General features: G+C 51.2%; 2 protein-coding genes across 5 annotated transcripts; one reads left to right on the forward strand and one right to left on the reverse strand.

The window, feature by feature from the left end:
* The first annotated feature begins 6,475 nt into the window (after positions 1 to 6,475).
* On the forward strand, positions 6,476 to 8,615 carry Npff (neuropeptide FF-amide peptide precursor). Its single transcript, XM_028874468.2, has 3 exons — positions 6,476 to 7,992; positions 8,204 to 8,325; positions 8,428 to 8,615. Exons 1-3 carry the CDS (start codon positions 7,894 to 7,896, stop codon positions 8,528 to 8,530), a joined length of 324 nt encoding a protein of 107 aa, XP_028730301.1. The 5' UTR covers positions 6,476 to 7,893; the 3' UTR covers positions 8,531 to 8,615.
* A 155-nt stretch (positions 8,616 to 8,770) lies between these two features.
* Positions 8,771 to 14,083, reverse strand: Tarbp2 (TARBP2 subunit of RISC loading complex). 4 transcript variants are annotated; one of them, XM_037197324.1, is made up of 9 exons: positions 13,992 to 14,083; positions 12,993 to 13,162; positions 11,766 to 11,868; positions 11,174 to 11,266; positions 10,609 to 10,681; positions 10,359 to 10,476; positions 9,913 to 10,040; positions 9,400 to 9,601; positions 8,771 to 9,267 (listed from the first exon to the last, which is right to left on the reverse strand). In XM_037197324.1, exons 1-9 carry the CDS (start codon positions 14,066 to 14,068, stop codon positions 9,113 to 9,115), a joined length of 1,119 nt encoding a protein of 372 aa, XP_037053219.1. In that variant the 5' UTR covers positions 14,069 to 14,083; the 3' UTR covers positions 8,771 to 9,112. The 4 variants fall into 4 exon arrangements, with proteins under 4 accessions (XP_037053219.1, XP_037053218.1, XP_028730299.1 ...); XM_037197323.1 differs by having other exon boundaries at positions 8,771 to 9,270; positions 13,992 to 14,080; XM_028874466.2 differs by having other exon boundaries at positions 8,771 to 9,270; positions 13,667 to 14,048.
* Positions 14,084 to 14,185: the final 102 nt, after the last annotated feature.

Genomic DNA, 14,185 nt, shown 5'->3' on the forward strand with positions numbered 1-14,185 from the left:
TAATGGCTTTTCAAGTTGGGATTTCTCTGTGTAGCCCTGGCTGTCCTGGAACTCACTCTGTAGACCAGACTGACCTTGAACTCAGAGACCCACCTGCCTCTGCCTCCCCGAGTGCTGGGATTAAAGGTGTGAGCCACCACCGCCCGGCATCTTTTTTTTTTTTGTCTTAACTTCCCACTAGCAGCCTTGCACTAAAGCATGAAAGAGTTTATGGCTCCTGAGGAGCCTTCACAGACCCTTGGCTGTTTTTCTTCCTCCATCAGTCGAGGGTTTTTAAAGTTACAAATCGTGTCACTTCGTAAGTACCCGAGCAGTCTGCCCTGTGTGGATGTCTGTGTATGTGGAGCTGCTTTGTCACTTTCTGACTCTCGTGTCTGCTTCTCTTGAGTCTTTGTTTTCCTAGCAGGAAGTTAGTGTTGGGGACCTGAGTGATGCAGGGCACCATCGGAGCGGCGTAGGGAAGCAGCACTGAAACTATGGGGCAGGACAGCCCGATACCTCTGTAGTCGGTCCCCAGTTCTAGCTAAGAAAGCAGAGCAGCTGCTTACAGGGACACTTGTCTTGTAGTCCAGGGTGTCACTTACATTATCGCTGCCAGTGGTCACTGCCCTGAACTTTGTCTTCCAGACTTACCTTGAACTAGAACCAGATGTCATAGAGGGTGTCAATAAACCCTTCTTGACATCCTATGATGTGTCATAGAGGAGTCTCTGATCATGGCTATTTGGGGTTCTGAATGCTTCTTGTATTTGGATATCAATTTCTGTTGCTAGGTCTAGGAAATTTTGTGCTAAAATTTCATTAAATAATTTGACTATTACTTTTGAATTTATCTCAGGTCCTCCTTCTACCCCATGGGTTCTGAGGTTTGTTTGATCTTTTAAGTATATCCCAAGCTTTTTGGAAATGCTGCTCATGTTAATTTATATATGTGTGTCTGTGTGTGTGTGTGTGTGTGTGTGTGTGTATTATTGTCTCAACTTTGTCCTCCATTCCCAAACTGCTTGATCTTATCTCTTGGTGATGCTTTCTGGTGAGGTTTTTTACTTGATGGTTTCTTTCATGTTAATTTCTATTTGGTTCCTTTTCCATGTTTGAATGCCCTCACTAAAATTTCCCTCCATTTCTGACTTTCTCCTCCAGCTTACCCACTATTTAGTTCACTTTGGAGGTTTTGTATATAATTTCTTAGTTCATTCATGTGTATTTGAGATTTCTATACAGTCATGCATCCTTTTTTAAACTGAGACTCTGAATTCTTTCTCAGACATTTCAGCCATCTCAGTACTTTCGGTTTCCATTAAGGAGAGGTCTGGAGTGTGTCCTGGTGGGTTGTTGACTCACAGTCTTGTGTCTCTCTGTGGCATTTTATGCATCGGTCGAGATGGATAGGTCCTCTGGCTTTAACTCATCTTTTTCCAACTGTTTTGTTTTATGTAAGTCCACTGAGCCCTTCTTAAGAACCTCTCAGAAAGGAGCTGAGAATGTGATGTCTGAGGACTCTTCTGAGCGATCACAACCTGCTCTGTGTCCTAGCTGTCCCACTCCCACATAACAAAGAGAAGCCTCCTAGCACCCAAGAGAACTAGAAAAGACATGGCTCCTTACTTCTTTTCCGTTGGTTGAACACCCTAAATCTGCCTGCCTCCTTCCTCCACTCCTGTCCATGCTGTAAGCACGGACGTACTAAAGGGAGCTGTGCTGGCAGACCTCCCCTTGCTGCCTGCCTTCCCTCTCCATTCTGTAGCTCTTGACTCCTTTTCTTGATTCACTTCTCCCATCTCCTCAGGGACCTGCCCTCCAGCACCATCATCCTGAGAGATGGAGTGCTTCACTGAAACCTTCCTATTGACAGCCTGAACCACACGAGAAAGACACACTCTCACTCTCTCACTCTCTCTCTCTCTCTCTCTCTCTCTCTCTCTCTCTCTCTCTCTCTCTCTCTCTTCCTCTGGCTCCTGAGAGGCTCCGAAAAGGTGCTAACTCCTGAGATTGCTCTCCCCACTTTGTCCCTTTCATAACTTTCTTCCCATCCCCAGATCACATTTTCATTAATGTTGTCTATTATATCCACAAAAAATAAGGACGTTACCCTCAGTCTGTTTACACTCCAGTCTTCCTGCCGTGTCTCACGTGCCTTTGTGGACGAGCTCCTCCCACTTTCTTTAGACGTGTCTGTCCAGAGTTAGAGGTGTGGAGGAGCAGGACAGACGAGGACCCGAAGGCCTATTAGAAGACCCCACCCCACTACAGTCCAGCTAGACATTCTTCTTACAAATTCTGTTTCTCTCAGTACACATGCATGTGCATAGACAGATCCTCCTACTCCGACCAGAGTGGGGACCCCACAGCACAGTGCCTACTGGCCAACATTTCCACCTTCTGCACTGTCACTGTGAGGTAAAATCCCACTCCAGAACGAACAAAGGCTGGTGAGGGTAGGGCGGGTTAAGGCAGCTTATGTCCTTGTAGATGCAAAGTTTCTATTTTAGCTACTAGGTGTTTTCTTTGTTTTTTTTTTGTTTTTTTTTTATTGTTTTTTAATGTGGACCTGGTAGGCTACCCTATACTCCAGCTACTGGAGAGTAAGGGTTTAGCTGGTAAGTGGCTGTGAGCACTAGTTTCATTGACTTACCTCAGGGCAGTGGTTCTCAGAACATGGTCCAAGAGCAGCGTCAGCAGCACCATCATCTGGAGCTTGCTGGAAATGCACACTCTTGGCCATTCCAACCTCCCGAGTTGGACACCCTGAAGGTGAGCTTTAAGAAGCACTCTGTGCTTCTAGTACACACTAATGCATGAGTCCCTGGGGGACAGGCTGGGAGCATCTTAGCTCTGGGATGACAAGGATTACTTTAAATGTGTACTCTGCCTTAGCATTGACTTTTTTATTCCCCCAGTCCCTTCCTCCACTCCCATTAAAACAGCCACCACCACATCACTCATCTCAAACTCTAGGCTTCTCTTCCTTCTAGTCTTAGTTCTAAAACCTTTTCCTGCGTTGTTCTGGGCAGGACTTACCCATATTTCCTTGCAGGCTTCTCACTCTGCATTTTTGGTTACATTAAGAACCAGCAGGAAAGCCGGGAGTGGTGGCGCGCACCTTTGATCCCAGCACTTGGGAGGCAAAGGCAGGTAGATCTCTGTAAGTTCAGGGCCAACCTGGTCTACATAGGGAGTTCAAAGCTACACAATGAGACCCTGTCTCAAAACAAACAACCAAATCATCGGGAGCCATAGTTGTCCAGTTTCTCCTTGTGCACAGACACACACCTCTTGCAGGCAGGGAGATTGGCCTCCCTCCCACAGTGGGGCCTGCTACATCCTGAGAGAGTATCTGTTGAGAAGAAAGAAATGTGTATCTATGAATATATCTCTGTTCACCTATATATTTTTGACATGTAGCAATACCTCTCCATCCTCAAGGAACTCAACCCAGTCTGGGTCTCCCCAGGCTCCAGTGGTAGACCCTGACAGGTGGGAGGATACAGTGCTATGGGCTGTTTTGTTACAAAACTGTCTTTTCTCTTTTCCCTCCACCCAGTTCAGCATGACCCCTGTGAGCAGGCTCTCACAATCTCCTGGGGCGGGACTGAGGCAGGGGCTTTGAGCTCATCCCTAACCGTCCCTTCTTATTTCCCCTATGCCATTTAGTAGTCATCACCCAGCCTTGCCTTCCCGCTCCGTCCTGTGCCCTGACATATACTGTGCCTTATTTATGCTGCAAATATAACATTAAAACTATCAAGAGAATCACTGGTATGTTTGGTGCTTCCCTACTCAGACCCAAGAGACCCACTGGACTTTGATGTTTGATCATCCTCTCCCTTCCATTTCTTAGGGCAGAAAGAACAGGGTTCTCGTCTCTGCTTTCTGTAAGTAACATGGTGTTACAGAAGGCACAGAGTTCAGATCTTTGAACTGCCTCAGAGACAAGGCATCACCAGAGTACTGACTGGAGAACTTAATGTGTGCTTCCTTTAAATGGGGAGTGGGACTGCCTGAAGACCAGGAACCTCTTCTCTTTCAGTGTTTTGTCCTCACCCCCTTCCAACAATTGAAAAGAAAGAGACCAGGGAGTGTACACAGAGACAAAGTCAAGCTTTCTATAGAAGGGAGGAAGAGCTGGAGAGATGACTCAGTGGTTAGGAACACACACTGCTCTTGCAGAAGATCCAAGTTTGGTTCCCATATCCATGTTGGTTGCCTCATAGATACCTATAACTCCAGCACCAGGGGATCTGATGCCCTCTTCTGGCCTCCACAAGCACTACACTTACCTGCACAACCCCCTCCCCAACACACACACACACACACACACACACACACACACACACACACACACAATTAAAAAGGAAAGAAAGAAATGAAAAAGAGGAAAAGCCTGGAACTATGAAGCAGACTTTGTTTAAAAGCAGGTAAAAGTTGATAGGAAAACAAGCAATGCTCAAGGGACAGGTGAGCCACTGATTCTTGTGTCTGTATATTCTTTTATAATTACCACTGAAAGTGAGAACGGTGAGACAGACTGAAGAACTTGACAAAAGACAGAACAAGAACCTCTGAGGCTCCTGGTGGGACAGGTCCACCAGGTTGGTGTTTGGGGAGGGATCGGAGCCTCCTTTGGGAGTGGAAACACTCTTGTTGGCCTTCACTGTGTAGGGCTAGCAAGATGGCTCAGCAGTGAAGGTCCTTACTGCCAAGCCTCAAGGCCTGAGTTTGATCTCTGGACCCATGTGGTAGAAGGAGAGGACAGGGTGTTCTCTGACCACCACATAATGCTCTGTGGGGCATGTGTCTCCCCAACCCACCCAAGTAAATGAATAAAGTGGGGGAAAAAAGGGAGGGAGCATGTAGGGGTTCAAGAACATTTGGAAGAGGAGCTCAAGAGATGGCTCAGTGGTTAGGTGCTGCTCTTCTAGAGGATCAGGCTGCTCACAATTGTCTGGAACTCCTAGTCCAGGGGGTCTGATTCTGGACTGGACTCCCCAGATACCTGCACTCACATACATGAGTGCAGACATCCACACAACTAAAATTAAAAATAAGTTTTGAAAAAAGCCATAAGCCAGTCTGGTCTACATATTAAGTTCCAGGCCAGAGCTACAAAGTGAGACCTTGTGTTTATTTATTTGTTTGTTGGTTGGTTGCTTTTTCCAGACAGGGTTTCTCTGTGTATCCTTGGCTGTCCTGGAACTCACTCTGTAGACCAGGCTGACGTCAAACTCAGAGATCTGCCTGCCTTTGCCTCCTCAGTGCTGGGACTGAAAGCATGTGCCACTACTACCCAGCTGAGAGCCTGTATTTAAATAAATCAAGCAAGCAAGCAAGCCTGGGAGTTGGGAATCCTAAGGCAAGACAATGTAACAGGGTAGAAGGATTAACTTATGTTGTAGTGGAGGTGCTTGCTCCAGTTAGAAGTCAGCTAGCTTCTTTCTGGATGCAGCTTCCTGCCCTGTACTCCAGCAGTGTGGGAGACAGAGTGCTGCTCTGTTGTGGTCCAGTGGCACTGCTGTGCATTCACTCCATTTACTGCTCACAGCAGCCTCTGATGACAGAAGCAGTGGTGTGTTGTTTGAATGCTCATGATTGTACTTCAGGCCTCCCGCATACAAGCTGTTCGTTTTATTGAGGATGAATTGAAGTTTACAGAAGTCACAGAGGAATTACAAGAGCAAAGAGAACATGCTGAATTCCTGTTTGGCTGTGGTGGCACACACCTTTAATCCCAGCACTGGGGAGATAGAGGCAGGCCAGTCTCTGTAAGTTCAAGTTCAGCATGGTCTACATAATGAGTTCTAAGACAGCCAGGGATACATAGTGAGACCCTGTCCTGAGGGGAAAAAACAAAAAACAAAAAAAAACCTGAACTCCTGCCAGGGGTTGGTGGCACACAACTGTATCCCAGCACTTGGGAGGCTGAGAACAGAGGCCAGCATATCTTAGAAAACCACGAACAAGCTGGGTATGGTGGCACATACCGTCAGTCCCAGCACTAGGGAGCCAGAGACAGGCAGACTACACAGCAAGGTCTAGGCCAGCCAAGGCTAAATAGTGAGACCCTGTTTCAGACAGACAGACAGACAGACAGAAAACCCAAAACAAAAAGCAGCAGTGAGCTGTTAAGACTGTAATGAATGTGACAGGCTCTGGGAAAACTGTGAGACAGAGCTCACAGAAGGTTCTCGAACCTAGGCTGCACTGATACAGAGATGCATTGTATCTAGAACCTCCAGATGGAAACCCAGTCTAGAACTGAGGTGCTCCCTTTGCAGTAGAGCACTTGCCTAGCATACACAAGGCCCTGGATTTGGATTTGATCCCCAACACCCCAAAACTAACTAAATAATTTTAAAAAACACCTCTTTCTTTTTTTTTTTTTTTTTTTTTTTTTTTTTGGTTTTTCGAGACAGGGTTTCTCTGTGTAGCTTTGCGCCTTTCCTGGGACTCACTTGGTAGCCCAGGCTGGCCTCGAACTCACAGAGATCCGCCTGGCTCTGCCTCCCGAGTGCTGGGATTAAAGGCGTGCGCCACCACCGCCCGGCTAAAAAACACCTCTTATCTGCAAGCCTAAATGTAAGTTACAATAAAGTACTTCCCCTTGAGCAAAAAGGACAGGATGGAATGCATAGAGGGTTTTTACACATGGGGTGAGAGGTGTTCTGAGACTCCATGAAACCGGCTAAGACCTCTGATGGGAGCCACCAAGCTCAGCACAGGGAGAAGTGTGTCCAAAGAAAGTCTCTGGAGATGGTGTGTTCCCCAAGACTGGTGTGGAGGAGGAAGGCAAAGGTAATCACAGTTGACATTTGGAAAATACCAGCTCTGTGCTTTGCTATAAAAGGCATCCCAAATAATGCTACTCCTAGGAAGTAATTCATTTATTGTTCCTGTATGTAAGTGAGGAAAGTGAGGCTGAGTGTGGGTGGCTTGCTTTGCTCATGGCTAAGTCAGAACCGTGACATGGGCCGCCTTTGGTTTAGGCTAGAGACGTGGCACCCTAGCACCTGCACAGCAGGTGAGGCTAGGACTAGCTCCTTTGAAGGGCCCTTCTGACCTGGAGTGGTTCCGTCTTTCCCTGAAGCAGGACCCTAGTCACTAGCTCCAGTAGTACCATTAGAACCAGAGCCAGGCAGAGGCAGTGCTGACCAGAGGGGAGTGGAAAGAACTGTCCTTAAATCCTCCTCGATAGGCTTGTAAAAGGAAATGGTTGGACCTGACAGTAAAGATTAGTGGCCACAAGGTGGCAGCAGAGCTTCAGCTGTGGCGTCACATTCCCTGGTTCTCTAGGAAAGATGGGCGGGTCGACAGAATTTACCAGCCACCTATACTCAGTAAGACTCCAAAAATCACCTGTATCTTTTTACTGTCCATAGGTAAATCTTAAAAGAAGGGATTCCACATTTAACCTCATAAGAATGAGTGGGGGGATTAGAATAGGCTGCGATCCTGACTGCCCATCTTGGGCATGGGGAGGGACCAAGCTGGGTCATCCTTCCCATCTAGGAAATAACACTCAATCCCGACAGGAGTTTCTCCAGTCAGGACCAAGAGTTGATCAATTGAAGCTCTCCAACCTGTTGAAGGATTAGGGGTTCTTATAAGACTCCCCCAGGGCCTAGCTCTGACAAACCATCTGCAATTAATGATGCTTCCTGAGCTCTGGAGACAGGATTTATGCATCTAATAAAGTCTATAACTCCAGGCTTAGGCTGGGGGTAGGAAGCTGAGAGCAGAAAGTCCCCAGGGGGGTCTGGGAGGGGGTCCCAGGTGGCTCTTAATAGAGCCATGCATTTCTATTGCCTGTCTAGATTTCCCCTCGGGCTGCTGCTGAGGTGGGGGTGGGGACAGCAGGTATAAGAGGATGGTGTGCCGGGGGAGGTGGATGGCAGCATGGACTCCAAGCGGGCTGCTCTGCTGCTGCTGCTGCTGCTGCTGCTGCTGGACTGGGGCCACACTCGAGAGCCAGGGAGCCGGGACGGAGTCTTTGCAGTGAGTAAGCACCTTCGAACCATTTCCCCTCAGCTGAAACTTGTGATAGGGTTTGGTGCTCCCAGGCTGCTGAGGTCCTCCTGAGGTCTGTCTTCTAAGGGAAAGGGCTCCTTAGCCTATGCAAGTTGCCCCTAGAAGCCATTTTTTCCTTGTGTCTTCAGTGTCCAGGAGGACGTTGCCTTTTCCCCTCCCTGTCACCCTCTCATCACAGGAAGAAGATGGGGGACCCCACCCAGTACAGTATACCCAGACTCCTGGGTCCCTCTTGCGTTTTCTGCTCCAGGCCATGGAGAGACCTGGCAGGAGCCCAGCCTTCCTATTTCATCCCCAAAGGTGAGTTTCAGCAGGCAGAGGCTGGGAAGGGCGGAGGGCAGAGGAAGAGGTGAAGGAAGGTGAGACAGAGGTAGCTTCAACTGAAGATGAATCTCTCCAAAGGTTTGGCAGAAATGCCTGGGGGTCCTGGAGCAAAGAGCAGCTAAGTCCCCCGGCTAGAGCGTTCTGGAGCTTGGCTGCCCCTCAGCGCTTTGGGAAGAAGTAACAGCATCATCCCTGTGATGTCTGCATGCAAAGTCACCACCCCATGTGCCACAGGTGCCCCCCAATAAAATGGTCTCGCTTCTGAATCCATGTGTTTGGACAAGACTTTGAGGGAATGGGTGGAGCAAGGATGAAAAGCATAGCCCCTTCACCTCCACTCAGTCCGACTCCAGCCATTCTGCTGAAAGGGCCCCCAGCTAACTGCACCTAGCCTCCTGCCCGCAGCAAAAACAACAGGGAGTTCAGCAGAAGAATAAACACACCATGTTTATTCCTCTGACAACTACATGACCCATGGCCAAAGAAAGCAGGGTTTCGGAAGCCAAAGAGCAGCGTTCATTCTGGATTCCAATAGAATTCCAATTTCCTTTTCATTCATCATCCATAGAATGAGAGCAAATCCTGTGCTGGGTGGGGCCCTGTGGTTCATGGCTCCTTGCTTGCCTATACCTTCCTCAGTCTCAAGGCAGGCAGTCTGTGCCAGAGGTAGAGATGGCACCTCTGGAGGGTTCCAGAGCTAGGGTGATACATGGTCAGGAGGAGCAAGAAGTAAAATGTGACATCCATCACTGCAGCCAGGGTACTACTTGCTACCCGCCATGATCCTGAGGTACTGTAGGGCGCGGCGAGCAGCATCGCCTCGGGCTGCCTCCCTGGTAGTTGCAGAGCCATGACACACAGTGGCTGGCTGGGTGGACAGTTCCACTAGGCACTGGCAGAGCCCACTCAGGCTCAGTTCTTCTAGAAACCAAACAAGAGAAGGGAGGCAGTGGCAGGGAGGGTACCAAATAGGGTTTGTGTCACCCATCTGACCCCTTTATACTTGCTCTGGTCCTGTCCCCTCACCCCCATTCCCTTAGCTGGCCATACCAATGTCCAGGTAGCTGACATGGAAAGCCTGCTCCTCAGAGAGCTCACTGAGGACATTGCAGCAGGCAGAGCCCAGAGTCCCCAGAGAACCCACGGAGCAACTTCGAAGGGACAGGATCTTTTCTCCCACAGAATTGCGCAGGGAATCCCAGGTGCAGCCTGGCCCCCGGTTCCGAAGTCCATCCAGGCGGGAGCTCACACCCTAATGAGATGAGAGTGAGACCACGGGTGACTGGGGCCTAAGCCTCTGGCGTGCCCTACCTTCTGGACCTGGTCTGGTGGCCAGGCAGCCTTCCTCACCCCCGTAAAAGCTGCCTACAGGGGCTTTTCCCTAGGTGAGCTTTTCACCAGTGAGCACAGCACAGGCTGAGGGGCTGCTGGGCTCACGAGTTCAGGAAGCCCTGGGGTTCGGTAAGAAAACTGGGAGAGAAGCAGGTCCAGACTCACTTCCAACCCAATCCCCAGGATGTCCTGCAGTGAGAACCACATGGCAAGCCCACACAGGCTACTCACAATGGAGAAATGATCGTCATCGGGTTCTGCCTCGTTGCCATCCCGGGCATCCAGAGGAACTGTGTGCACTCGAAGCAGCATCTTAGCTGCTGCATTACGCTTTGCCAGCTTTTTGGAAGTGCCACTGCCTGATCGTGAGGAAGAGATTTCTGGATTTGGGGATTTCTAAAAGGCCAATACTTTCCCTCCAGATTATACTTGAATTGAGGGTCCCTCAATGGGATATCATTGCAAAGCAGAGCTGAAGGTCTGTCCTTTTAACTGAGCAGCTGGTGTGCAAGAAGAGAGGGAGAAAGATGGGCAGGGGCAAGGAAGGCACGGGTAAGAGCTGAGCAAGGGGCCAAAAGCAACTCAAGCTGGGACAGAGCACAGCCAGGCAAAGAGCCACCTGTGCCCAGGGTCAGAGTGGGGCAGAAACGGGATGAGTGAACCCCCTTCCCCGTTACCAATCTCAATGAAGCGCTCCACCCGGCAGGTCATGGTGAATTCTTTGCGATGAGCAGGCCCAGACTCCTGGGTCACCATGTACTCTGGCAAACGCCAGCCTTTTTGCACCACAAGTTCCTTGAAAAGGAGACACAGGGAGCCCAAGGATGAGTGAAGGAGGGGCCCCTTAGCCACGTGGCCTTCTACCCAGGAGCCTCAGCACACACACCCCTGCCTCACAGCACACGTGAAAATGAAGATGGGCCACACCTGCAGAGCTCCAACAGGGTTGCACTCAGACTGCGGAGGGGAGGCAGGGGGCTGCATCTCCATGGGAGGGCTCCTGAAGAAAAAAGGGCCCAGACAATGTTGAGGAAAATGGTTCCTCTGGGCTGGTCATGGGCTCAGTACCAGCCACTGCTGCCATCTCTCAGTTTCTCATCAAGCATGCAGCTCTCTGTCCAAACATCCAGCCTTGCTTCCCACCCACCCCCATCACACTAGCCTCTGCTAATAATTCCCAGGAGCATTTCGATATGGAAATACTTCAGCAGCAACCTTATGATGGAAGGAAAGGCCACACAGCCAGTCCTGGAAGTACCTTCTGGGTCTCAAACATGGTACCTGCTGTGGCCACCTCAGAAAATGGAGCCTGTGAAATCTAAGATCCTTTACAGGGCCATTTAAACATCATAAATTACCTCCTATCTCAAGTTTACCAACGAGCTGGTGCAAATTTCCCGATTATTCCAATATGTATTTACTGAATCTGCCTGGGTACAAGGGCTAAGCGGCTAACACCTCCCTCTCTGAGATGTCAGGGAACTCAAGATACCTGGTTAGTACAGCAGATGGAACAGGGGCAGCAACTTCTGCAGCGATGGCAGGCGAGTCCTCAGGCAGTGAAGAGTCTAGGAGAGAGAAAGGACTTCCCGAGGGGAAGGGAGCCTTGGATTCACACCCATGTAGAAGGGAATGGGGGTGAGAGGTCCTTCTGACCTTTCCATCCCGAGAGAATTCCTTCCCCCTAATCCAGACTCCAGAGAGCCTCTGCTGACCCACAATGGCTCAAAAACACCGAGGCTGGGGTAGGGGCTCAGAAAAGAGTCCCTTCCTACCCAACAAGCAGCTGCAGCCTGAATGTGGAAGAGGCAAAGTCATGCTGCTAGAAAGGGGCAGGTTGAGACCAACTTACCAGCCTTAGCCTCCACCCCATGCCCTACCCCCCCCCCAGAGCAGCCACCACCCATCAAAGGGGTTGTTACCCTGAGGCACCCTAGAAACACCCTGTTCCAACGCTCTAGAGGAAATTCTCAGGAAGGGGCCAGGTCAAGGCCACCAGAGTCACCAGGCTGGGCTCAGGGAGAGAAGTGAGGGGCTGGGTTCTCAGCAGGGTGTCTAGTGTGCCTTGGCTGCTCCGCCCTCACCTGCTGTCCTCCAGGGCTGGCTCCAGCACGCTCCCCCCTTTGAGGTGTCTGAGGGCCACCTCAGCTGCCTTGTGCTTGGCTGCCTTCTTGCTGGGGCCCTGACCTAAGAAAAGGGGTGTGGGCAATACTGGAGGTCACCAGCAGGACAGCAGAGAAACCAGCCCCCACAGCCTCTCTCCTCACAGCCCGAGGGAGCGAACAGCCCTCGGACCAACCTCCCTGCCAAGACTGGAAGGGTTCTGATGATTGCTGGAATAGCCTTTGACCTAGTTGACTGTCAACTTGGCACAACCTAGGATCATCTAAAGGAAGAGCCTCACTTGAGGAACTGCCTGGATCAGACTGGCCTGTGGACATGAGGGGGGGGGGTCTTTTTTGCTAACTGAGGTAGAAATGCCCAGCCCACTTCTGTGGTACCATCCCTAGGCAGGTGGTCCTGAATGTGGAACGTGGAGTTTCTGCCATGGTTCCTGCTGTGCTTCTGTGGCTTTGGAGTGAGTTCCTGGGTCAGATGTGATGGTGTAGAACAGCAAGCAGGCAGCAAGGATGAGTTCATTCCTTTTCTCTTGAAAGTGGATGTGAGTTTCTACCTTCCCCACAATGATGACTGTAAATCGACCCTCTCCTCCCCTCAGCTGCTTTTAGTTAAGGAGTTTTATCACAACAATATAAATAGGCCTAGGACGAACCTTATCTTTCAATTAGCTCCCATAATTAAGCCATGCCAGGGAGGACTTCTGAGCTCCAACACTGGGGGGTGGGGGGAGTTTCCTTTCCTCTGCAAAAGCACTTCCTTTTCCCTCAGTAAATAGGCAATAGACAACAAAGGATTGGTTCGAAGTCAAAGCTCTCTCCTCTGCCACTAGGCATTTGATCGTGTGTCAGTCGTTTAACTTCTGATACTAAGCTCTTCATGTTCAACATGGGACATGAAGGCCAGCAGAGTGTGTGCTTCCTCCCGCAGGGAGTTTAGTGTCTCATCTACTTTTCCTCCAAGGTGATAAGAGCAGCAGATCTCTGTGACACTTCTTGTTCTCACTAGTGAGTCTCTCAAGTCCTATCCACCTTCTCACAGTCCTGTTCTTCCAATCCAGACGATGGCTTTCCCCTTGAAATCTCTCCATCCCTCCCTGGCCTTTAAGGAAGAGGACTGTGAAGCGATTTCACGATATCAAACCACAGGCCCGTGAATGCACACCCCAGCCAGGCTGCCCAAGCCTTCCTCACCAGTGCAGCTGGTGTCGCCAACGGTGACCCGGAAGGTGAAATTAGGCTGATGGGCTTGGCCCTCGGCTTTGAGAAGGTCGTACACGGGCGTCTTTCCTATTCTGGTCCCATACTCCTGAAGAAGGCTGATCGGGGTCTTGCCCGGGTTGGCGGCCAGCATTTGCTCTATGCTGGGAGGGAGGGGCACAGACCAATATCACACTTCCCCTTTCGGCACCCACCTGACCAAGCACTGTCACATTAGACCTAGCCACATTACAGAGTCCATGGATCCCCAGGCAGCATAGCATCCATTGACTGGGTTAAGAGTTAGGGTACAGAGGGAAAGCAAGGTCCTCTATCCCAAGGCAGGTGGAGAATGTACTGTGCCCTCGTGCTGGCTGGACGTGCATTACCCCCTGGCACAACGCAATTCGGGAACCCAGTACCCACCAAGTGCACTGAACATCGGGGCATAAAGCCTAAGGCTCCAGTGCAGTCTGGGAATCAAGCCAACCCCAAACTGGAGCTGGAGGCGGTGGCCACTGACCCAGTGCATGCCGGGAACCTCTGCCCACTACCCCAGTGCTTGCTGGGAACAACCCTCAGGCCAGGTGCATGCTGGGGCTGCGCCGCTCTCCCTCCGCACCGCCTCGCACTTTTCGTCCCGCAGGGATCGAGACGAGGCCGCTCACCTGGGCAGCCCGCAGCCTGTGGTGGTGCCGGAGCCCTGCTCCTCTTCACTCATTCCCTCCTCCGTCCCCGCGGGCGCCACCGTGACTACAGCCTCCACGCGCCCCAGTACACCGCCGACGAGCTAGGGCCGGGGCCGAGCCCGGAGTCGCGGCCGGTAGGGCCCGCCGCGGGGCATGCTGGGATCTGGAGTCCCCCACCCATCCGACTCCTGGTGTCTTCGTCGGGAGCCGAGCTACCCGCCCCACAACTCTCCGCGTGGCTCGCCCGGGCGCCTGCGCCGCCCTCTGGGAGGAGCGGACCCTCCGCGGAAGCTCCCCAACCTACCAGTGGTTTTTGTTTTCTAACGTCGTCCCGCCTTCTTCCCTGCGCACGGCCTCCTCCCAGGCCGAGGCCGCGGGCATGCGCACTGGCGGGGTGAAGGCGGCTAGGGGCGGGGCGGTAAGGGACGCGTCCCGCGCGGAACTACAAAGCCCAGGTGCCCGCGCGCCACCCGGTCGCCGCTGCGGGCTGGGCGGCTC

This window comes from Peromyscus leucopus, chromosome 20 (assembly GCF_004664715.2).
Source record: "Peromyscus leucopus breed LL Stock chromosome 20, UCI_PerLeu_2.1, whole genome shotgun sequence".
In the NCBI taxonomy this organism is placed as follows: Eukaryota; Metazoa; Chordata; class Mammalia; order Rodentia; family Cricetidae; genus Peromyscus; species Peromyscus leucopus.